Genomic DNA, 23,486 nt, shown 5'->3' with positions numbered 1-23,486 from the left:
ACCTTTCTGTCTGATGAGAAAAGTGCTCAACAGGACCAGACTATCGGTCAACTTGTCGATGACTGATAGCTCCGCTATGGCATCACGCGGAATGGTTCCCGAACCTTCTGCAGCTCCTGACGGAGCTCTCGAGAGAATCCCCCACGACACGAGCTACTCAGACAACCACATTGCAACATCTTCCACAGAGCCGTAGCCTCGCTTCGGCTTCACGCCTGGAGACTGTCCAGCGTCTCCTCACGGAGAGAGGCTTTTCGCAACAGGTTGCAGAGAGAATGTCTCGGCACCTGCGAAAGTCCTCTGGGGGAGTCTACCAGGCGAAGTGGAGAGTCTTCTGTGGTTGGTGTCGTGGGAGGGGTATCTCTCCACTCGATGCCACTATTCCAGCAATAGCGGAGTTTCTCGTTTATTTGCGGGAGGAAATGCACCTTTCGGTCTCAGCGGTGAAAGGCTATCGCTCAGCCTTAAGCTTGGCTTTTAGGCTGAAAGGAGTGGACATTTCTTCCTCGCTGGAACACTCTCTACTCATACGTAGCTATGAGCTTACCTGCCCTCAGTCGGAAGTGAGACCTCCTCCTTGGAACTTGGTTCGGGTCCTCAGGGCTCTTAAGAGACTTCCCTTCGAACCATTACGCCAGGCCTCTGATCGCCACCTGTCTTGGAAGACGGCTCTCCTGCTCGCTTTGGCCTCTGCCAAACGAGTTAGTGAACTTCATGGTCTCTCGTACGACGTCGCCCATTCAAGGGGATGGGGGGAGGTATCGTTCAGGTTTGTCCCTGAGTTTGTTGCCAAGACTCAGAACCCTGGAGTGCCGGACCCACGGTTCGACTCTTTCAGGGTCGCGAGTCTCCATTCTGTAACAAGCGACCCAGACCGGCTGCTATTATGTCCAGTGAGGAGTCTGAGGTATTACTTGAAGAGAACAGCTGCAGTTCGTCCTCAGGTGCAAGCATTGTTTGTTAGCACAGGCAGGACGAAGAGGAGGGTTACCAAGAACACCATCGGCTTGTATTCGAAGGGTTATCCATCACGCCTTGAATCCGGACCCTCCTCCGTCATGTCGCCCTAGGGCACACGACATCAGGGGCATTGCTACGTCCCTGGCCTTCAAGAGAAACTTCTCTGGGACGCAGGTACTTCAAGCTGGGGTCTGGAAGCGTCAGACGACCTTCACAACCCACTACCTGCAGGACGTGACCCACAGGAGCCTCGATACTTTTTCTATCGGCCCTGTGGTGGCTGCATAACAGCTGGTCTAGCCTCAGGCTCCTTTATGGACAAGTAGCAGTAGGTTGAGGGTGTTGTTACCCGGTTTTAGTCTGCGTGAATGAAAGAGTATGTCTAACCCTTACCTCTTTCTTCATCCTCCCCTCTCTTGGGGAAGCAGCATCCTGGTCTCCGCATAGCTGACCTCAACCTCTGCAGGTAAACCATGCTTCCTTGTGCTCCTAGTACGGTATTAAGCTTAATACTGTCGCGTCCCCCATACCCTGACGAGGTGGTATTGGGAACGTCCTATCCTGGATTCCTATATAAGGTCTCAAGGTCAACTTCATAGGACGAGTCACGCTCTTTCCTCCACACACAACTTATGTAGGCGAAGCGAGGAACTTGTGAGGTGCAGGGACTCCTTTTCACGAGTGCTACTCACTTGGAGTCGGAGTCCCCGGGTAAAGCCAAAGTCAGTAAGGCTGGGGACTTTCCACCCTTCCTAAGGGGTAAGTCACCCAATGTAAATAGCGTGGTTTGTATTTCGGTTACGGAACCAAGATAAATTCGGAGATAATTTGTATTTTTCCTAATCATACAAACCTTAGCTATTTACACATATTTGCCCGCCAGCCCTGTCCCCCAAGTCAAGTCCTACCTGTAAGTGAAGTGAAGCAAATCACCGGTATGTGGGGGGGGGGGGGGGGTAGCAAGCTACCCCTTCCCCTACCCCCGCTAACTAGCACGGGGGTAGTTAACCCTCGTTAAAATCTATTGGCTCGTCAATTTCAGCTACGCTGAAAGGTAAACCCAATGTAAATAGCTAAGGTTTGTATGGTTAGGAAAAATACAAATTATCTCCGAATTTTTCATATTTCACTTAGATGTTGGATATGCTTCAACACTCAACACTGTGTACAAATGTTCACACGGCACTGGTGTTATTGGTTAGATTCTGCACCTGTATAGAACAGTCTGTAAATCACCGTAATGATTTCACTAAAAGGTATTTCACCCGAGGGTGCTAACACCTGTTCACCCAATACACTGTTAAGTCCCAAAACAATCCACCGTTCATCGCTGCACTAGACGATAGGTTTTTATAACACAACCTGCCGCCAACACAAAGTGTTTTATCTCATGCACTTGCTTCGCATAATGTTTATAGAAGACTCTGGATGATTTCCAACCCGTATATGAGCGGAGTCTATCAAAGTCCATGTGTTGAAAGAGGTTCAATGAAGAAGCAACTTTCCTTGGATCGTGACCTGCGGTTGTACTGTCAGGATCCACTCTGCGAATAAAGTAGGTGAGTTTTGCCCTCAGTTGTTTTAGGGATAGGTTTGATCCTGAGGTTTTGCCTAGGAAGAGCTGTCCCTCCTTGAAGTCTGAAGTTCTTCGAAGATAGACCTTAAGACACTACAGGACATAGAGAGATATCTTCCTTCAGAGGGCAGATTCTCAAAGGACCCCACCTTTTGGTTGGCAGGTCGTTTTTGGCAAGAAAAGTAGGATGGGGGAAAAGGTTCAGTTCTCCCTCTTCTGTGAACTGAATATGGCCTTCGTTCCTGGATAAGGCCACTATTTCACTGAGGCTATAGCGAACAGAAATATAACTTTTTGTGTTAGATCCTTTAGGGTGCAATCCTCATTGTTCATATTCGAAGCATAGGGCAAGACTTTGTCCAAAGACCATGATATGGGCTTCGGAGGGGTTGCTGGTTTGAGTCTAGCGCATGCTTTCGGAATCTTATTGAAAATTTCACTTGAAAGGTCCACCTGAAAGGCGTAAAGAAGAGGTCTAGTCAATGCTGACTTACACGCAGTTATTGTGGTGGAAGCTATGCCTTGTTCATGAGGGTAGATGAAGAAGGAGAGGCAGAAATCTATTGAAATTTCTGTCAATTTCATTGTTTTCACGAAGGAAACCCATTTCTTGCAAGACGATTCGTATTGTCTTGTAGTCGACTTTGACTTGTATTCTTCTATAAAGTCGATGTTGTCTTTTGAGATCCCAAACCTTTTTTTGGGTGCTAAGGCGAGAAAATCATGAGATGAAGGTTTTGGGTTCTTAATGATGAAGCGTAGATAGTCTGCTTCTGAACCAGTTGGGATAGAACTGGGTTTGGTAGAGGGAACAGCTTCAGTTTCTGTTCTAGAACTAGAGGGAACCAATTGCTTCTGGGACATTTGGGGGCCACTACTGCTGCTGTTCCTCTGAAGGATCTTAGCTTGTTGAGGACCTTCAGCAGGAGATTGGTTGATGGGAACAGATAGATGTGATTCCATCTGTTCCAATCGAGAGACATGGCGTCTACTGTATCACTTCTGCCCGAGGGTCCTCGTAAGGGGCTACATATTGAGGTAGTTTCTTGTTGTCGCTCGTTGCGAAGGGGTAGATCTGCAGTTGTGGGACTTTTTCCAAGATGAAGGAGAATGAGTGTGTGTCTAGGGACCATTCTGTCTCTATCGGCTTTCGCCTGGATAGAGCATCCGCTGTCACATTGCAGAACCCTTGCAGGTGAACTGCTGGTAAGTGCCATCTCTTCTTCCTTGACAGGCGGAAGATGGCTAACATCACGTGATTAATGTGAGGTGATCTCGAGCCTTGTCGGTTCAGACAATTCAAAATCACCTCGCTGTCCAAGACCAGTCTGATGTGGGCTGATCTGCGAGGGGATAGTTTCTTCAATGTTAGGAAGACTGCCATAGCTTCCAGGATGTTGATGTGGAAGGTTTTGAACTGGTGCGACCAATTCCCCTGCACTTTCCTTTGAGGGGAATGGCCTCCCCATCCTTCTGGGGAGGCATCTGTGTGGATTACCACTGAAGCTGAGGTGGTTGTAAGGGAATTGTTCTTGTCAGGCTCTTGACTGTTGACCACGGCCTTAGGAGCGTTTGCAGTAGGGTCGGTGTCAATTTTTGTTGATCTCTTTGAGCGTTTGATGCGTATCTTTTCCAGACTCCTGTCGCATCTTTTAGTTATGCTTTTAGCACTGGGTCTGTCTCTGCTGCAAACTGGAGAGAGCCCAGTATTCTTTCCTTTGAGCGTCTAGAAATCTTTTTGAGATTCAGTAGTCTCTTGACAGATCTCCGCTATCTCCCTCCTCTTCTTCGGTGGAATGGAGAGACGATGTGACTGCAAGTTCCAATGGATTCCTAACCATTGAAACTCCTGAGCTGGAGAAAGGCGAGGCTTCTTGTGGTTGATCTTAAAGCCTAGGTGTTCTAGGAACTGAATCACCTTTATGGCTGCCTGTAGACAAGCTGTCTTGGATGCTGCCCACACCAGCCAATTGTCCAGGTATGCCGCTACCTGAATGCCTTCTAAGCACAGCTGTTGGACGACTGTATCCGCAAGTTTTGTGAATATCTTTGGGGCTATGTTTAGCCCGAAGGGCATGGCTGTGAAGGCATATTTTGTCTTCTGTAGCCTGAATCCTAGGTAGGAGGAGAGGGGGCGGTTGACTGGTAGGTGCCAATAAGCATCTGCCAGGTCTATTGAGACTGTGTACGCCCCTTTCGGTAACAGGGTCCTTATGTGTTGCAAGGTAAGCATCCGGAACTTGTTGTTCTCGATGAACTTTTGAGTGGAGACAAGTCTAGAATGACTCTGGAGTTTGTCCGAGTCCTTTTTGGGAACACAAAACAGCCTTCCCTGGAATTTGATGGACTTCGTGTTCCTTATTACCTTTTTGTTCAAAAGTTCTGTGGTATATTCTTCCAATAAGGGGGTGGAGTGTTGGAAGAATTAAGGAAAAGGGGGTGGAATTTTGTTCCATTTCCGACCGAGTCCGTTCCTGATTAGGCTGTGGGCCTAGGGATCGAAGGTCCAACGATTCCGAAAATGGAAGAGTCTTCCTCCTACCTGGAGCATCTGAGATGTTCCTGAGGATTTACTTCCATGACCACGTCCTCCTCTACCCTGTGAGGGGTTTCTTGAGGAGCCTCTTCTTGAGCCTCTACCTCTGGGGTGAAAGATAGTTGTGTGGCTCTCAAAGCCTGGATTGAACACCGACGATTGAGCCACTAGCCACTGGGGCACCATCGGGAAGGTGGTTTGCGGCTGAGCTACCATTTGGGGGACTGTGGTCATGGTTGGAGGTTGTGCAGGCCTGCGTGGCTTCTTTGTCTTCCTGTTTTTCGGTTGGGGACCAGCATTTGAGGATGATTTCCTATTGGAAGACATGCCCCTCTTCTGGATAAGGTTCCTATTCTCCGTGGCAGCTTTTGCAATGACCTCCTGAACCACTTCTTTTGGGAAGAGGTCTTTGCCCCAGATACATGAAGTGATCAGCTTCCTGGGCTTGTGTTTGACTGTTGCTGCGGCAAACACATGCTCTCTACAGGCCCTCCTGGACCTGACGAAGGCATACATGTCCTTGACAAGGTTACCCATGTGAGTCTTGGCTAGGACCATGTACATATCTGGGGTATTGGAAAGGCCTGCACACATTTCCATACAGTTCTGAAGAGACAAGGAAGAAGCCAGTCTCTCTTTTGTCTCCTGTTCCCTTCTCAAAAGATGCTCAGGCAGTTTTGGAAGTGTTCCCATTGAACTGTTGACCTGCTATCTCCAGATCCAGTTTAGAGACTGAGAAGGTTAGGCGAACCACGTTCCATTCCTTCTCGCAGGTAGGCATGGCTAGAGATAATGGTCTGCATTCCTCTAGCAGTGGGCATGGTTTGCCCGCGTCGACTGCTTTCAACACAGTCGAGAGCTTTGGCCGAAAAGGGGAAAGCTCTGGAGGAAGGAGCATTGAAGGTAGGAGGCTTCTTGCTCAGAGCTGAAACCTTGGAGTTGGTGTAACCGGCTCTCTTTAGGATCTTGGACAGGAGAGCCTGTGCCTTGTCATGCTCAAAGATCATGACCTCTTTCGGTTCCGTCTTCACGAGAAGCTGGTTCATCCCGAAGTCTCACATAACAATCTGGGTATGCCGCTAGGTTAGGCCAGAATTAGAGATCTTCAAGGGGTTTGGCCCCCAACTTCTCAGAGATGTAAAGCTTCCCATCCATCATGGGCATATGCTCCGCATACCTTCAGGGGTTGGTTTCGGAACATTGAGGTAAGTCAGAAACCTTAATAGGCTTAGGAAAGCCGTTGAGAGCGCCCGGGTGTTTCACTTCTCTTACTTCCTTCTTCGTCTCTTTGAGATCTTGCTTAATCTCCTGTTGTTCCTTGCGGAACACTGCCATCATCTGTTGAATTTGCTCTAAGAGCGCCTCACTCCTGGCTATCAGCAAATCAGAATGGGGAGTTGGGGGTGAAGAAGTTGACGGCACGGGTTGATATGCCGTCACAGAAAACTGAGGGTCTTCAGTTATCGTAGATACGGATCCTTCTTCCTCCGTGGGTGGTTGAGCCACCTCTTCTTCAGGATCTTCTTGCAGAAGGTCCTTTTCGGTGTCGGTAGACACCTCCGACATCCGTTCCTGGTGGATGTCCATGCCCCGAGTGCCTTATTGATGTCTGCCTCTATCGTCAGCTGGATGAAGGGAGGCTTGACCTGTGTCTGGGGCACAACTACGTCAGATTGGGCCTCAGGGAACAGAAGGCATCTTAAAGCCTCATTAGGTAGGTAAGGTCCCTGAGAGTTTTTTTGGAACCCCCTTACCCACCTCCGAAGAGTTTCTCTTGCTGTATCCCTTGACTCGGTAGTCTCAGGGATATCTTCAACAAATCCCTCGGTCATCAGAGCCGAGCAGATGGTGCAACCCTTCGGGTCCCAGTACCTCAGGGTTTCAGTTACGATGGAGCAGGGGGCATGAGACCTACACATCGTGTGCCCACATAAGTCCTTACTCTTGTGGTTGCAGAACATGACTGCACACTAGGCTACTCCTGTAAGGAAAAAGAGTGAAATGAGTATAGGGTTATTTATATCATTGATATAAATACACATGCTTATAAATACACATGCTTATAAATACAGATGCTTATTAATAGTATTACCTACTATTATTTAAAATAGCTTGGGATAGTAAGCTAGAAAAGAAGTAGGAAAGACATATCTGTGTTTCCTCTCGAGGCAATTGCTGTGACCTCCTACAATATTAATATTTTTAATTTCCTTATTAGGGAAAATACAGAGTGGAATAACTCTCGTACGTAGAGTCGGAGTCAGTGAATACTAACACTAACTCCTCCACTTGTAGAATATTAATACTGAATGGTAATAATTGGTGTCCCGATGATCTAGGATTCATCAGAATGTTGAAGGAATACTTCACCTCAACATCTTAATCGGTCTCAATAATAGATTGTGAAAGGATGCAGAGTATGTTGAAAATGTTATACTACTGTATCATTATATACTGTAGTTTTCTAACTGTTGTATTGTCATACTTCAGGAATACTGGCTACTGTATTTTCTTATACTGTAGTGTTACCGGTATACTACCGGGTTAGGCTAGTACCTGGCGGCACTAGCTGATAGAGGGAGTGAGAAAGAATGGGAAGGACTCACGTATTATTATAGTTTAGTACAATAATTGGGAGTGTAGGGGCTATTGCCTTCTACAGCCTTCTTCCCAGAATGAGAATTCAAATGGAAGGTGAGGAATACAGTACCTTGATTCTAGCTTCCATCCAGCTACAAATTCTGTTGCCGGCTGTACTGCCGGTAACAAGGTTTGTGGGTGGCAGCTCAAGAGAGGACTGAAGAATTCTCAACAGTATAATGGGTTTCCCACTAGCAGCCGTCTGGGCCGGCTCAACCTTTCCCGGAGCTTTGCTTCCGTTAGGGAGTTGGTCGAGGCGGTAACCTAACCGCCGTTTGTAGGAACCTGGCCGGTAACCCAGTCAGCCCGGCAAGCGGGGATGATTGTAGAATACCGGCCAAAGGACATTTGTGACGGCTAGGCCGGCACTAAAGGACAGAAGGGGGAGGGAAAGGGTATTATATTTTACAGTGGAGAAAGGTGGCTGCAAGTATGCCTCCTACTTTCGGTTGTAAATCAAGAAAGCCTAGCTTCTTTTACTGGCTCCGTCATGGGCGGCAGGGGAATAACAATTCCCTTACCGGTGACATCGCCGGATATAAAACATGTCTTCTAGTCCACAAGGGAGAAAGGTGGCCGCAATTATGCTGCCCACTTTCGGTTGTAGACTAGGGAAGCCTAGCAACCTTTGCCGACAATGCCGTAGCTGGCAGAGGAACCACTATTCCTCTGTCGAAGACGTTGTCGGCTACAAGACAATACACCCCGAGTTACTGTCATACTTCAATGCCGGGATACTCGCCGGCAAAGAAGATCGACGGTAAAACACTATCCAAGTCAAGCCGGAGTTAACTACTCGTTGGGGATGACGGAAGATAGGGTTGTCGCCTGGGATGGCGGCACTCGGGGGAAGAAGGGTTTATCCTCTTTTCTCCAAAAGAGAAGTGTATTGAATTATACCAATAATTCTAGGGGAAATATATATCCCAGACCGAATTAATAGAAACGATACTAGAGGTTAAACTGGGGATTAACGTTACTAAAGTATACAAAAACGGGTTAGGGTAGCCTAACTCGAGTGGGGATCTCGGCTACGAGTGATACCACCGAGGCCCTATCATATACGAAAGATACGTTATTTTCGGAAGAGGAAATATTATATGTGTAAGTGCGATCTTCACTAGTATAATTTGCCTAACTAGCTCGGGAACGTTGCACTACTAACTAAATAAAGCATTTATGTCGTGCGACAGCGGTCTTATAATGGCCGCCTCCGGGGATGGCAGTGCTCCACTTAACACACCTAAATTATGTTAATTTAACTGTGACAAGGGAGCTATAAATTATACATAGGAAAGATTAAATACTCAACTTTCCAGAGGAAGAAGATGCTGGAGATTGCATGATAATATTCCTTAAAAACAGTAACAACACCGAGAGAAATGTGGGAGAGCACCGTGCTTAAATGCTACATTGAAAGAATAAGGCGCCGTAGTAGTACAGGGAGGGGATCCACCGGGTACCTTGATAACGGCTCCCCTTCATTTCGCCACTCTTCCCTCTCAAAGAGTAAAATCTATTCGGGGTGATGATTGCCATCTGTCGTATCAAAAAATACGGCCCCTGATATTATGCGATATCCTTAAAGTTATATTAAAGATATACGCGCCAAGAGTTAGAATTCTGGAGACCTATGGTTAATTCTCTGGGAGTATCTGTAGCTAAATATCCCTTAGAAAGCTGCCTAAAGGAACCTTCAATCAGGACGACATGGCTGAGCCCAAAAATTTTTATACATACATACCTCTCTTCACGAAAGACTCTGCTTATGAAATTTTCAAGCTGCGAAAGGAGATGCGAATATTTTTATGACTCACTCTACGAAAAATGTTTCACCTTAAGAAATAGAGATTTACCAGCCAGGCCAAGAATAGAATACTGTAGTCACCCAACACAGAGTAAAAGAAAATGGGTTCAGACAACAGAAAATGTATCTGTACTCTATAATAGGGGTAACTATAATAGTACAGTACATATGGAACTATACATTTAGTATATGTACAGTATTGTATTATTTTCCATTTATTATTACCTTATGTTGTAATAACTACCTAATTTACAGGTATTAACATTTAGTTTAGGTATATTGAATGGTTCAAATGTATTTGGCTGTACAGTACATCATTGTGGTTATACTGTAGCTTTATTATGAGATTTAATGTGGTGTTTTGTAGGGTTTGGAATGAATTGGGCAATCTGCATGTGAAATGTGACTCAATACAAAAAAGTCACCTTAAGAAAGCCACTCCAGAATGAATTAATTTTGTTGTGAGACATTACTGTACATATTTAGAATCTTATTATTCAAGGATTGAGTAAAAAAATGATAATCTATATTTATTTTATTTATTGTAATTATGGTTTCATTATCAAAGCTTAATTGCTAAAATCTAAAGTAATGTTATAAAGTGTGGTTTTTATTGTAGTTGTAGTCAGCGTGACCTTTGGTAGATGCCAGATATCACCATGTGACCACGCTTTGAGATAAAAAAAAACACAAAACGGCATCACGGCTGAGGACCATAAGAGGAAAGAAAATTGGAAATTTTTTGATAAATTTTGGTGGGTAAATGTTGATTAAACAAACTTCTGAAGAACCATTACAAAAATCATATAAGTATAGAAATAAAAAAAATTATTATTAGAATTCTGTTTTATTTGACGCTATATTGCAGAACTACGATGTCTGAAGAGGGTGATTACAAGATTTGTTGGGACAACACTTTCTCACATTTCAATTCTAAGACTGTATTCTTTGGTGTTATTATTGAAAGTGATGATGAGGACGATGATCTCTGGGATGATGGTGGGATTGATTCAAGTGTTACAGCTGAAGAGATTTATGAGATGAAAATTGAAGATATTAAGGTTAGTATTTTGTCTTTTACTGTAAATCTTAAGAAGGTATGGTATACTTAAATGCTGTAATGTAAGAGTACAGTAGTAGTTATGTTTATTGAGAAAGTCTTTCAAGATTTTCGGTGATCAATCTATTCTGAAGAAGTGTTTTAATTCTTTCATTCTACCTTGTTTTGAGTATTGTTCAGCTGCTGATTCTCATCTTAATTTGTTGGACAGAAACTTACAGTCTATTAAATTTCTTATTCCTGATGTAGATATTAATCTCTGGCACCGTCGTTCAATTAGTTCATTATGCACGTTGCATAAGATTTTTCATAACTCTGACCATCCTTTACATTCAGATCTCCCTGGACAATTCTATCCTGTTCGTAATACTAGTCAGGCAGTTAATTCTAATAGCCAGGCCTTCTCCATCATGAGGCTCAATACTACGCAGTACTCAAGAAGTTTTATTCCAGCTGTTACCAAGTTGTGGAATGATCTTCCTAATCGGGTAGTTAAATCAGTAGAACTTCAAAAGTTCAAAGTTGGAGCAAATGCTTTTTTGTTGACCAGGCGGACATGAGTCTTTTTATAGTTTATTTATGACATATTTGTTTTTGATGTTGTTAATAGTTTATATGTGACATGTCTGTTTTGACGTTGTTACTTTTTTAGAATTATTTATTGTTAATTTGTTCTCTTCATTTATTTATTTCCTTATTTCCTTTCCTCACTGGGCTATTTTTCCCTGTTGGAGCCCCTGGACTTATAGTATCTTGCTATTCCAACTAGGGTTGTAGCTTGGATAGTAATAATAATAATAATAATAATAATAATGTGGCTGATTCTCTATGCTATTCCTATACTGTATAACTACATAGTATAGTAATATTAGTTATACACTAATACCCCTCTGTAGGTCATTAATTGGTTTCAAGATTTTATCCCTATAAAGTGACTACCTGTATATGCTCCCTATACACATAACAAACATGAAAAAGCACATGACCTGCTGTCATTCTACAAAAACCACATGCCTACATTAATAAGCCTCCATGTGAAGTACAGGTACTGTACATATTGTATACAATTTGAATGAAGTGTGTAGTTTTTTAACAATAAGAGGGAGAAAAATTATACAATAAACAATGTTACAAAACAATAAACTGTAATATTAGTGATTTTAATAAACAAATAAATGTCACTTTGCTTTATAGTTGGCATCTCTTCTGCTTACTGGACACGGAAGAAGCTGGAGTTGGAAGTGAGGAATTACAGTAGTTGTTGGAGGAGAAGGGTATGTGATTAATGGCAAAGATGAAATTATAATTGCATTATCTGTTACAGGTTTTTTGGTCAAGCCTGATGTTGGTGTCAGGGGTTCTTCGGTGTCAAGATTACACAATGACTTAGATCAGGAAGTGATCCAAAGTTTGCGGAGTTTCTTATTTTGTCCCAAAAAATCAGCCTATATGGCATTACCAAGTCTTCAACACCATTCTTTATTTTTGCAAAATATTCAGCTGAAGGATCCTTGGACTCAAAGATCATCAAAATATTGTATAAATAGTAAAATCCCCATTGCATTTCTTTGAGCCTGAAATTTTTAGCTTCTGGGTTCAGGAAACTGTCCTCAATTTTATGTTGCTACTCCAACTGCAACAATTCTTCATTTGCTTGTGAGCCTTGATCAATTCTTCAAAACCTTCCTTTCCCAACTCCATCTCGAGTTCGTTACTCAGTTCTACGAAATTCATGGAGACATTCTTGACTGGCTCCTCAAAGTATTTTAATCATTCAGGAATTAAGGGCACTGCTTTTTCCACACTGTTCATCAACTAAGTCTCTCCATCCCAAAAATGTTTGACACTGCACTATATAACCCAGAACATTTATCCCTATGTCTCCCAAAGAAACATCAACTGCTTGTCATAAAGTATGCCGTAAATCATATCGCTATGATGCCTTTGTCCTTGGGTTGTATGAGAGAAGTGGTATTGGGTGGCAAGGGACATTGTCCAGTATCAACATAACCTTGCAAGGAAGATTTTTAACCCTGAAATACTCCTTGACCGTTGTAGTGGTTTTCAGACTCTGGTTAGATGTAGCACGCAGACTGCCTAGTGTCTGAATGCCGACCACACTCCAGCGTTCACTACACAAAAAGATAAAACAGTGGAATACCCAGAAATCTGGCCAAAAGGCAAACAGTCAAGAGAACTCGACACTGGTCACCACCCCTCGATTTTTTTTTTACTGGGCAAGGGTACCCAGCTAGAACCTCAAATTTCCCTATCATCTTTTCTTCGTTTCACCGTCTCTCTCTGCAGTGCTATGCACGGATTCCTAAATAAGAGGAGCAATATGCTTTCTAGGTAAGATATTTTCTTATTTACATGTACAGTAATTGAACATTAGGAGAAGGAAAGAAATAATATTACTAAGAACAAAAAACTTCAGTCTGGAACGGAAAATATCTTAGGTGAGGAAGTGTATTGAAAGAGGATTAACAACAACAAAAATTTATTACAAAAATTAAGAAATGAAAAAGGTTGACAAATACTGTACAGTACTTTGATAAGGAAATTTCAATTGTAAGAAAATACCAGTATCCCTTTACACACCAGCCTCACAATAACAATATTAAAAAATCATGTTAATATACCCCCCCCCCCAAAAAAAAAATGCCCATACATTGGACACTCCCGTAACACTATAATACTCTGTACTCATAATCAGGGATAATTTATAGATGATTAACTATATGCATATGCCAGCTACTGGACAGTATTGAAATGACCTTACAACCGGTTACCCTACGATAAAATAAACAATGCGGATGATTCTGAATGCAGCTTTTAACAGGACTGCGAGCCAAAGAACAATGAGCATATGTTGACTGGAAAACTTGTTAATGCTCAAATTTATCCAAAACTCATCCAAAAAATTATTTGCATCTTCTCTGTTGGCTTCTTCATCCTGAACTTGTTATTCTGCAATTAACAAATTTGCAATACTATTCTGCAATATGTTACCAAGAAGAGACAAAATTGGAGTCATCTTGGTGTCTCGGAATAGATGTGCATAAGTTGAAGTCGAATTGTAAATGCAAAAATGTTCCAGGACTGAAGTTCTTAATGTGGGCAGTACAGTGAGGTGCCTTCGGGTCAGCGAGAAACCATTTCATTTTCACATGTTGGCACTTACTTACTTACTGGAAGAATAAACAGATTCTTCACAAGCATAGAATTGTTACAAGAGTACAGTCAGCAGGTGAACGCTTTCAATCAGAAAGGATATCACCCCACTATGGGGTATTTTCTACCCCTATCAAGTGAGGATTTCCTGTCGGGATCATTATCTCCACTATGCCTAGCTTTGAATAAATAATCATATTCATTGTCCCTGTTCCCTATTTTTTTCATAGGAAAAAATGACCACTGTACAAATCTGGTAATAGGTAACAAACGAATTGGTGTAAAAGTTTACAAGACACACTTATTAGCAGAACATTTGAATTCTCAACTTCGACAAATCATTAACTAGTCAGACCTCGTTAATCGCGGTTTCTTGGTTCGCGGTTTCGATTTTTCGCGGCCAAGGAAAAAAAAAAAGTGATGATTGTTTACCTAACATTAAGATTTAGATTTATAATAGTTGGCAACAGCATTGGGGTGGCCAAGAACAATGCAATACCTATTAAATAAAAGTTCTCATAAAAATTGCGATAAAATTCAAGCTGGGAGATGATTTTAAATAGCCCGTGCTTCTCTACACTGGGAGCACTGCGTGTCACTACCTATTTCTACACCTAGCGGGTCCTAGCCCTCTCCGTACAGTATGAATCCATATACGGTGGTAAAAAATTACAGCTATAATTGAAATAAACCGGATTTTTATTAAACTGGTGTTTCACTTAACTGTATCTAATAATAATGCATGTAATGTTCACATTTGTTCCGTAACCGAAATACAAACCACGCTATTTAATTAGGGGTATTACTTTCGGCGTAGCTGAAACGACGAGCGATTAGATTTTTAACCAGGGTTTACTACCCTCTCGCTAGTTAGCGAGGGGTAGCTAGCTACCCGTCCCCCCCTCACACACCGGTGAATAGCTCACTTTGCTTTTGGCTTGGGTGATGAACAGACGTGTCTGCTCACACCCTCGCTTATTGACAGCCTAATCTTTTTGCTTTTTCTTTCAGTGTGTGTTTGGAAGTTGGCCTGTAGCATTGTGCAGAAGTGCCCCGGATTACCTGACCGCCCTTGTGGCACTTATATGTCGGCGGTCGAAACAGACCCTCACACCTTATGTCCGTTCTGCAGGGGCCAACGGTGTGACAGAGACAAAGTATGCAGTGAGTATAGGGAGTGTTCTACCTCCCAGTGGGAGAGGTTTTCCCGGCGCCGGAAGAAGTCCAAAAGGGATCTTTCTTCTTCAAGGGTTTCCTTGAAGAAAGAAAAAATCCAGGGACTCTTCTTCCGTAGCCCGAACCTCCTCCAAAGCTCCCGCTTGAGCGGCCTCTTCCGAGAGACCGTCGAGTGGTAGCGTAGGCCGTTCTTTTGTTGACCGACCTCGGGGTTCGGGAGAGGGAGTTGCCTCCCATAGCGAGGCAGCTCCTCCTCCTCCCTCGGGGGAGAATTTATCATTTAACTCTGTGAATAATGATGATTTGTTGCAGCTTTGGGCTTCCTTGGGGCTTAAGGGCTCGCCCTCCAGGGAAGCCCTGTTTGACTTAATCCAGTTGGGGGCTGCTGTCAAACAGTCACCGGTTATAGCGGAGGTTGACTCTGTCTATCGTCGACATTGTTGTGGCAGGGGCCTCCGACAAGTTGGGTCAAACCCCTACCTTGGTTCCCGATGCAGCTGAAGGCTTAGTTCCTGCCTCCGAACATCTTTCGAGGGAGGAGCTAAGTCCTACGGTCTCTCCTGCAGGTGATTCTCCCCCTCGGGGTAGTTCACTGACAGAGGTCCCAGCCGTTGAGGTCAGCAGGCTCAGACATTCTTCCCTTCTAGGGAAGAACCTGTTCGAGCCTAAAGACTTGGAGCAGGCAGCCGAGAGGTGGAGGAAGTCCAACCAGGACTCCCTCCTTCCTAGGGCTCTTACATCTAAGCCCTATAAACCTTCGGCACCTCAATAACCTCGCCCGCCCAAGACAACGAAACCGGCTGTGGCAGCGAAGGCAACGGTGTCGAAATCCTTTCCTTTTAAAAAGTCCTCCAGGGGAGGAAAGAATCCTAGAGGGAGCGGCCGAGGCCGCAAACGCTAGGATCGGCAGTCCCCCTGCATGTCCACCAGTGGGGGGATGCCTTCAAAGTTGCGCAGACAGGTGGCAGCAACTCGGGGCCGATTCCTGGACGATTTCCGTAATCGGTCAGGGATATCGCGTCCCGTTCATAACATCTCTACCTCCCCTGACAGCGGATCCAGTGTCGTTGAGCTCCTTTGCCATGGGATCGGCAAGGGGCCAAGACCTACGGGCAGAGGTCCAGATCATGTTAAAGAAGGGCGCTCTCCAGGAGGTCGTCGACGGTTCCCCAGGCTTCTTCAGTCGACTTTATCTTATAAAGAAGGCGTCTGGAGGCTGGAGACCAGTCATCGACCTCTCAGCCCTGAACAGGTTTATCAAACAAACACCACGTTCAGCATGGAGACGGCGGACACGGTCAGACTTGCGGTGAGACCACAAGACTTCATGTGTACACTGGACCTAAAGGACGCGTACTTCCAGATCCCAGTCCATCCGTCTTCAAGGAAGTACTGTACCTAAGATTCAGCTTAGATAACAAGATCTACCAGTTCAAGGTGCTGTGTTTCGATCTCTCCACAGCACCTCAAGTTTTGACCAGGGTGTTCACACTGATTTCTTCGTGGGCACACAGGATCGGCTTCCGTCTCCTCCGCTATCTGGACGACTGGCTGATCCTAGCAGACTCTAAGTCGACCCTTCTTCGACACCGAGACAAGCTTCTGGGACTTTGCCAAGATCTAGAGATCATGGTAAATCTCGAGAAGTCTTCTCTGCTTCCAACTCAACGACTGGTGTATCTAGGCATGATCTTGGACACCAATCTCCACAAAGCCTTCCCATCAGACGACAGGATAGCAAGGCTGAGGAGGGTCGCAGTTCCTTTCCTCAGACGAGAAGAACTCCCAGCCCAATCATGGTTACGTCTCCTCGGTCACCTTTCTTCTCTGGCCCGTCTAGTTCAAAATGGTCGCCTCAGGATGAGATCCCTGCAATGGTGACTCAAGTTCCGGTGGAATCAAGGTCACGATTCCCCGGACTTCTGGGTCGCAATGGGTCCTGCGGAACGGACGGATCTCCAGTGGTGGTTGACAGAGGAAAACCTACGTAAGGGAGTGGATCTTCTCGTCCTCCCCCCGGCTTTGATGCTCTTTTCGGACGCCTCAAAAAAAGGGTGGGGGGCCCACGTTCTGAACCACAGGACCTCAGGCCTATGGTCAGAATCAGAAAAGTGCCTCCACATAAACCTGCTAGAAATGAAGGCCGTGTATCTGGCACTTCAGCAGTTTCAACAGTACCTGGCGGGTCACTCCGTGGTGGTGATGAGCGACAACACCACGGTAGTGGCTTACATCAACAAGCAGGGAGGTACCTTTTCACAGCAGCTACCCCATCTTGCAGTAGAGATACTGAGATGGACCGAAGTCCACTCGATTCCACTATTAGCTCGCTTTATTCCAGGCAAGAGGAATGTGCTCGCCGACAGTCTGAGCAGGGCATCTCAGATAGCGGGTACCGAGTGGTCTTTGGATCGTCTAGTAGCCAACAAAGTGCTGACTTTGTGGGGTTCCCCGACGGTGGATCTGTTCGCAACCGCCTTGAATTTCAAGCTCCCGCTGTACTGCTCCCCAGTCCCAGACCGCAAGGCACTGGCAAGATGCCTTTCAGCAACGGTGGGACAACATCGACGTCTACGCCTTTCCCACGTTCTGTCTGATGAGAAGAGTACTCAACAAGACCAGACTATCGGTCAACCTTTCAATGACCTTAATAGCTCCGCTATGGCATCACGCAGAGTGGTTCCCGGACTTTATGCAGCTCCTGACAGAACTCGCGAGAGAACTTCCTCCTCGACACGAGCTACTCAGACAACCACATGCCAACATCTTCCACAAAGCCGTAGCGTCGCTACGACTTCACGCCTGGAGACTATCCAGCATCTCCTCACAGAGAGAGGCTTTTCGCAACAAGTTGTGGAAAGGATGTCTTGACACCTGCGAAAGTCATCCGCAGGGGTCTACCAGGCAAAGTGGAGAGTCTTCTGTAGTTGGTTTCGTGGAAGGGGTATCTCTCCACTCGATACCACTATTCCAGCAATAGCGGAGTTCCTCGTGTATTTGCGGCAAGAAATGCGCCTTTCAGTCTCGGCAGTGAAAGGCTATCGCTCAGCCTTAAGTCTTGCCTTCAGGCTCAAAGGAATGGACATTTCTTCCTCGCTCGAACTTTCTCTACTCATACGATGTTATGAACTTACTTGCCCCCAGTCGGAAGTGAGACCTCCTCCATGGAACGTGGTTCGAGTCCTCAGGTCTCTTAAGAGACCTCCTTTTGAATCATCACGCCAGGCTTCTGATCGCCACCTGACTTGGAAGACGGTGTTCCTGCTTGCTTTGGCCTCGGCCAAACGAGTCAGCGAACTTCATGGTCTCTCGTATGACATTGCCCATTCAAGGGGATGGGGGGAGGTAACGTTCAGATTCGTCCCTGAGTTTGTAGCTAAGACTCAAAATCCAGGAGTTCCGGGCCCTCGGTTCGACTCCTTCCGGATTTCGAGTCTCCGTTCTGTAACAGATGACCCAGACCATCTCCTACTGTGCCCAGTAAGGAGTCTAAGGCTCTACCTTAAGAGAACAGCTGCAATCCATCCTCGAGTGCAAGCATTGTTCATGAGCACAGGAAGGACGAAGAGGAGGGTCACTAAGAATACAATCTCAGCTTGGATTCGCAGGGTTATTCACCATTTCCTTAATCCTGACCCTACTCCGTCACGTCGCCCTAGGGCACACGATGTCAGAGGCATCGCTACGTCCCTGGCATTCAAGAGAAATTACTCTGTGACGCAGGTTCTACAAGCAGGGGTGTGGAAGCGTCAAACGACCTTCACAGCTCACTACCTGCAAGACGTGACCCACCGGAGGCTCGATACGTTCTCTATCGGCCCTGTAGTGGCGGCACAACAGCTGGTTTAAACCTCAGGCTCCTTAATGGACAAGTAGCAGAAGGTTGAGGGCATTGTTACCCGGTTTTAGTCTGCATGAATGAAAACGTATGCCTGGCCCTTATTCTTTTCTTCATTCTCCCCTCTCTTGGGGAAAGCAGCATCCTGGGTCCTCTGCACAGCTGACCTCAAACCACTGCAGGTAAACCATGTTTCCTTGTGTTCCTAGTATTAAGTTAATACTGTCACGTCCCCATACCCTTACGAGGTGGTATTGGGATCGTCCTAACCTAGATTTCCATCTAAAGGACTCCAGGTCAACTTCCTATGACGAGTCACACTTCACTCCTTCAAACACTAGCTTACGTAGGCCGCGGTCCTTGCAGAGCAAGGTACTTGCAAGGTGCAGGGACCCCTTGTCTTGAGTTCTACACACTCAGATACTGAGTCCCCGGGCAAAAGCCAAAGCCAGTACGGCTGGTACTTACCACCCTACCTAAGGGTTAAATCACCCTAATTAAATAGCGTGGTTTGTATTTCGGTTACGGAACAAATGACAAATTCGTAGATAATTTGTATTTTTCCTAAATATACAAACCTTAGCTATTTAATCAAACTTGCCTGCCAGCCCTGTCCCCCAGGAAGTCTTACCTCTAAGCAAAGTGAGCTATTCACCGGTGTTTGATGGGGGGAGGGGTAGCTTGCTACCGCTCCCTACCCCCTCGCTAACTAGCGGCGGGGAGTAAACCCTCGTTAAAAATCTAATGGCTCGTCGTTTTAGCTACGCTGAAAGTAATACCCCTAATTAAATAGCTAAGGTTTGTATGCTTAGGAAAAATACAAATTATCTACGAATTTGTCATTTTAGTATCGTATTTATAGTTAATAACATACCTAATTATAATCTTATGTATTGTTTACATTCAAATCAGCTAATCGAATCTGCGTAGTACGTCATCATCCTATATTCACTTTCAGGATATTATCCCACTGATATGACCATTCACTTTCACAGAATTACCTCACTGATATAATCTATCATGCCTATTAGTATGATTTCTCCTTCACATTATGATTGTCCTTCACCTATTGTTATTATATCCTTAATCCTTTACCCAATTCTTTCCCAAATCCCTTTCGTACATTACTTTGCTCTTCTACACATCTACAACGAATCTTTCTAACTCTTGATTGTCTTTATTTTTCGCGATTTTATTCATCTCTTTTCTGGCATTCATTTCTCTCTCTCTCTCTCTCTCTCTCTCTCTCTCTGAATATTCTACTGTATTTTGTTTCGGAGCATTTTTGCGTTTTAGAAAATTACGATTATTTAAATGTAGTAGTTAATTGTGCTTAAATAAAATATATGCTTTTGTTTTAAATTTTTGGTGTATTTTATCTATGTAAGTATTTTGGGTGCCGTGATCAGATCAGCTGATCTGATCACACCTGAAATTTAAGACAAAAATACATGAATATTTTATTAAAGCTCAATTAACTGTTTAAATAATCGTAATTTTCTAGAATGCAATAATGCTTCTGAAACAAAATAGAATATGAGAGAGAGAGAGAGAGAGAGAGAGAGAGAGAGAGAGAGAGAGAGAGAGAGAGAGAGAGAGAGAGAGAGAGAGGGGGGGGGGGGGGGGGGGGGGGCTGGCTGCTGAAAAGTACAGTAATCGAATGCACAGTTTTTTTTTATTTGAGATATTCAAGTTTTTAGTTTATTAAATAAACTGTTTGTTCCGTAACTGGAATACAAACCACGCTATTTAATAGGGGTATTACTTTTGGAGTAACTGAAATGACGAGCCATTAATTTTTAACGAGGGTTTACTTCCCACACCACTAGTTAGCGGGGGTAGGGGACGGTAGCTTGCTACCCCCCCTCACACACCTGTGCTTGAGCTCACTTTGCTCTCGGCTCGGATGGTGGACGGACATGTCCGCTCTCATCCTCGCCGTCATATTGGCAGCCATTTAATTGCTTTTGTTCTATTCTTTTTCTAGTTCTGTATATGTGAAGTTGACCTCTGCAATCATGCGCACCTGCCCTGGGTGGCCCGACCGCCCCTTTGGAACATTCATGTCGGCGGTTGAGACTGATCCTCACGCCCTTTGTCCTTCTTGTAGGGTCCAACGGTGTGATAGCAGCAACAAGTGTAGTGAGTGTAGGGAGTGGTCTGCCTCCCAGTGGAAGAGGTTTTCGCAACGACGAAAGAAGAAGTCCTAACGGGATATTTCTCCTTCGAAGGTTGCTTCGAAATTAGAAAAACCCAAGGGCTCTTCTTCCGTTGCCTAAACCTCCTCCGAAGCTCCCACTCGGTCAGTCTCTTTTGAGAGACCGTCGAGTGGTAGCGTAGACCGATATATGTCACTAACCTCACTTTTTCAGCCTTGGTCCTCCTTGGGGCTTACGGGTTCGCCCTCCAAGGAGGTTTTGCTTCACTACATCCTATTGGGTGCGTCACCGTCAGAAGTTGATCCTGTGTCTCTTGTCGACGTGGTGTCAGAGGTATCTAATGCGGTATCACCCATCACCTCTTCCACTCCAAACTCCACGGTAGCTGACGGCTTAGTTTCTCCCGTTCCAGTTCAACCTACGAGGGAGAAACTAAGTCCATCGTCAGTCTCTCCTGCTTGTGTTTCTCTCCCACGGGGGAGTTCACTTACAGAGACTCCTCTTCGGAGGATTGCAGAAGGTCAGCTTGCTAATCCAACGGCCCCTAGAGGGCGCATTCATCGGAAGGCTCGCCTTCCTCTTCGCCTTAGAGGCCTTCCTTCACCTGCGGTGAGGAGGCGCCTCTTTGGTTCAACATCTTCGATGCAGTCCACCGCAGAGGAACCTCTAGACCACTCATCCATCACTGCACCTGCATTGGTCCTGGACCTTTCTGCAGATCGTTCGCAATCTCCTTCGGTGGAAGGTTGTCCTTTTAAAGGACACGTCGACCTTCCACCCGATAGACCTGCCGACCTGCCGTCGCCGTTTCTACATGGGCCTAACAAGGCTCCACCTAAGCACGCTGTTGCGCGCCAACGAGACCTGACGAACGCTCTTTAGTAGCTCGTCAGGCCCCATCACTAAACCCTAACACAGGGCATCAAGGGCGTACACGCCAACGCGCGCATATGCTCCAACAGGAGCATAGCTCCAGCATGCGCCATGCGCGCTCTCATGTGCATATGCGCCCATGTTCTCCTACACGCCCACGCCCACGCCCATCTACGCGCCAACACTCACCTGCGCGCCATTAACCTCCTGCACAATGGCGCTCTCCTGCACACCAGCGCTCCCCTACGTGCCAGCGCTCTCCCGCGCGCCAACAGTCTCCTGCCCGCCAACAGTCTCCTGCCCTTGAGCCTACGCGCCCAACATCCAACTCTCCTGCGCATCATCCTACCTGCCAGGTAAAACCTGTGCGCCAACGATCATCAGAGCAGAGAACAGTACTTCCGGGAAGTCAGCAAGTCTGCCTTCTCCAACGTGCCAACGCTCACCTGTGCTCCAGCCTTCTCCCGCGCGCGCCCTGCGCACACTCTCCCATCCTGTCCAAGGGATGCGCGCCTACATTCTCCCGCGCTCCTGCGCGCCCCACATGATTCAACTGCGTGCCCACACGCTAGGGAACTTTCCCCTGCGCGCGCACCCTACGGCCGGCACAGATGCGCACAAACACTCCTGCCCGCCCGTGCACTCAACGTGATAATTCTGCGCGCTCGAGCCCCGATATTCTCCCTCGTGCGAGCGTCAATATCCTCCTGCACGCGAGACTACTGAACAATGTACGACAAGGTCGCCATCCCCCCCGCAAACGCATACCACTGCGCATTGTGGGAGAAGGGAAACATCCAGAGGGGTCTAGGATCTCAAAGCTACCACAGGCGAAACCACCAATGATAGTGACTCCTCCCAGGGATCCTTCAATCCCTGTCCCTTCAAACGGTATGTCTGACAGCGCGTTTGTCAGCCAACAGCCCTGGTTCAGTGCCCTGATCAGAGTCGTAACTCAGGCTTTCAAGCCTGTCTTCTCTGAATTGGGACACAGAACCATGGCTTCTTCTACCCATTTGAAGAGAAAGAGGAGTTCTAGACTCGGTCACTTCCCTGAAGGGCGAAACTGACTCCACGCAGACCTTCAAGGCAGGTTCCTTATATTCCTCAGACTGCCTCTCCTTCCCTTTCGGACGAAGATTTCCCGTCCCCAAGGGAATCACGCGAGGAGAGACTTTCCCCCATTGCACCAGCGGAAGAAACCTCTCTTTGCACCGAGGGGTCTACTACGTCGGAGATTAGAAGGAACATGCCACCCTCGTCAATGTTGGAGTCATATCCTTCCCAGGAAGGAATCTAAAGACTCCAAAACATTGCCGAAGTCTTCTACTAGGACTAGGATGGGGCCAACTTGCCACTCAGGGAATGTCCGCGACTCTCCCCAAGAAGAGCCTTTAGGGATAGAAGGAGACTTCGCTGCAAGTCCTACAGCAGGAGGAGACCAGCAAGAGTCAGAACATGTGTTTTGGCAAGTTCTGACTCTAATGAGGGCTCTCAACAGGTTTTCCGACCCAGAGATCCCTCCTCGAGAGGGCAAAGACATGGCCTTAGACCGTGTCTTTGGTATTCAAAAACCCTCTAAGACCAGCGCAGCCCTGCCCTGGTCTCAGGGGGTTAAGAGTACCAGGGACAAGATCTCACAACAGCTCTCTGAGATGTCCTCCTCCAACCGTTCCGGTGCCACCAA

General features: G+C 45.9%; 1 protein-coding gene across 1 annotated transcript in view; it reads left to right on the top strand.

Moving 5' to 3' along the window:
• LOC137626682 (transmembrane emp24 domain-containing protein 1-like) overlaps window positions 1-23,486 on the top strand; it is a 204,999-nt gene that overhangs the window by 134,215 nt on the left and 47,298 nt on the right. Inside the window, exon 3 of the mRNA XM_068357698.1 lies at window positions 10,388-10,580. Coding sequence (XP_068213799.1) covers window positions 10,388-10,580 — 193 coding nt within the window. The remainder of the gene's footprint in view (window positions 1-10,387; window positions 10,581-23,486) is intronic.

The sequence above is a fragment of the Palaemon carinicauda genome, chromosome 2 (genome assembly GCF_036898095.1).
Source record: "Palaemon carinicauda isolate YSFRI2023 chromosome 2, ASM3689809v2, whole genome shotgun sequence".
NCBI classification, from domain to species: Eukaryota; Metazoa; Arthropoda; class Malacostraca; order Decapoda; family Palaemonidae; genus Palaemon; species Palaemon carinicauda.
This window is presented reverse-complemented; position numbering and strand designations above follow the sequence as displayed.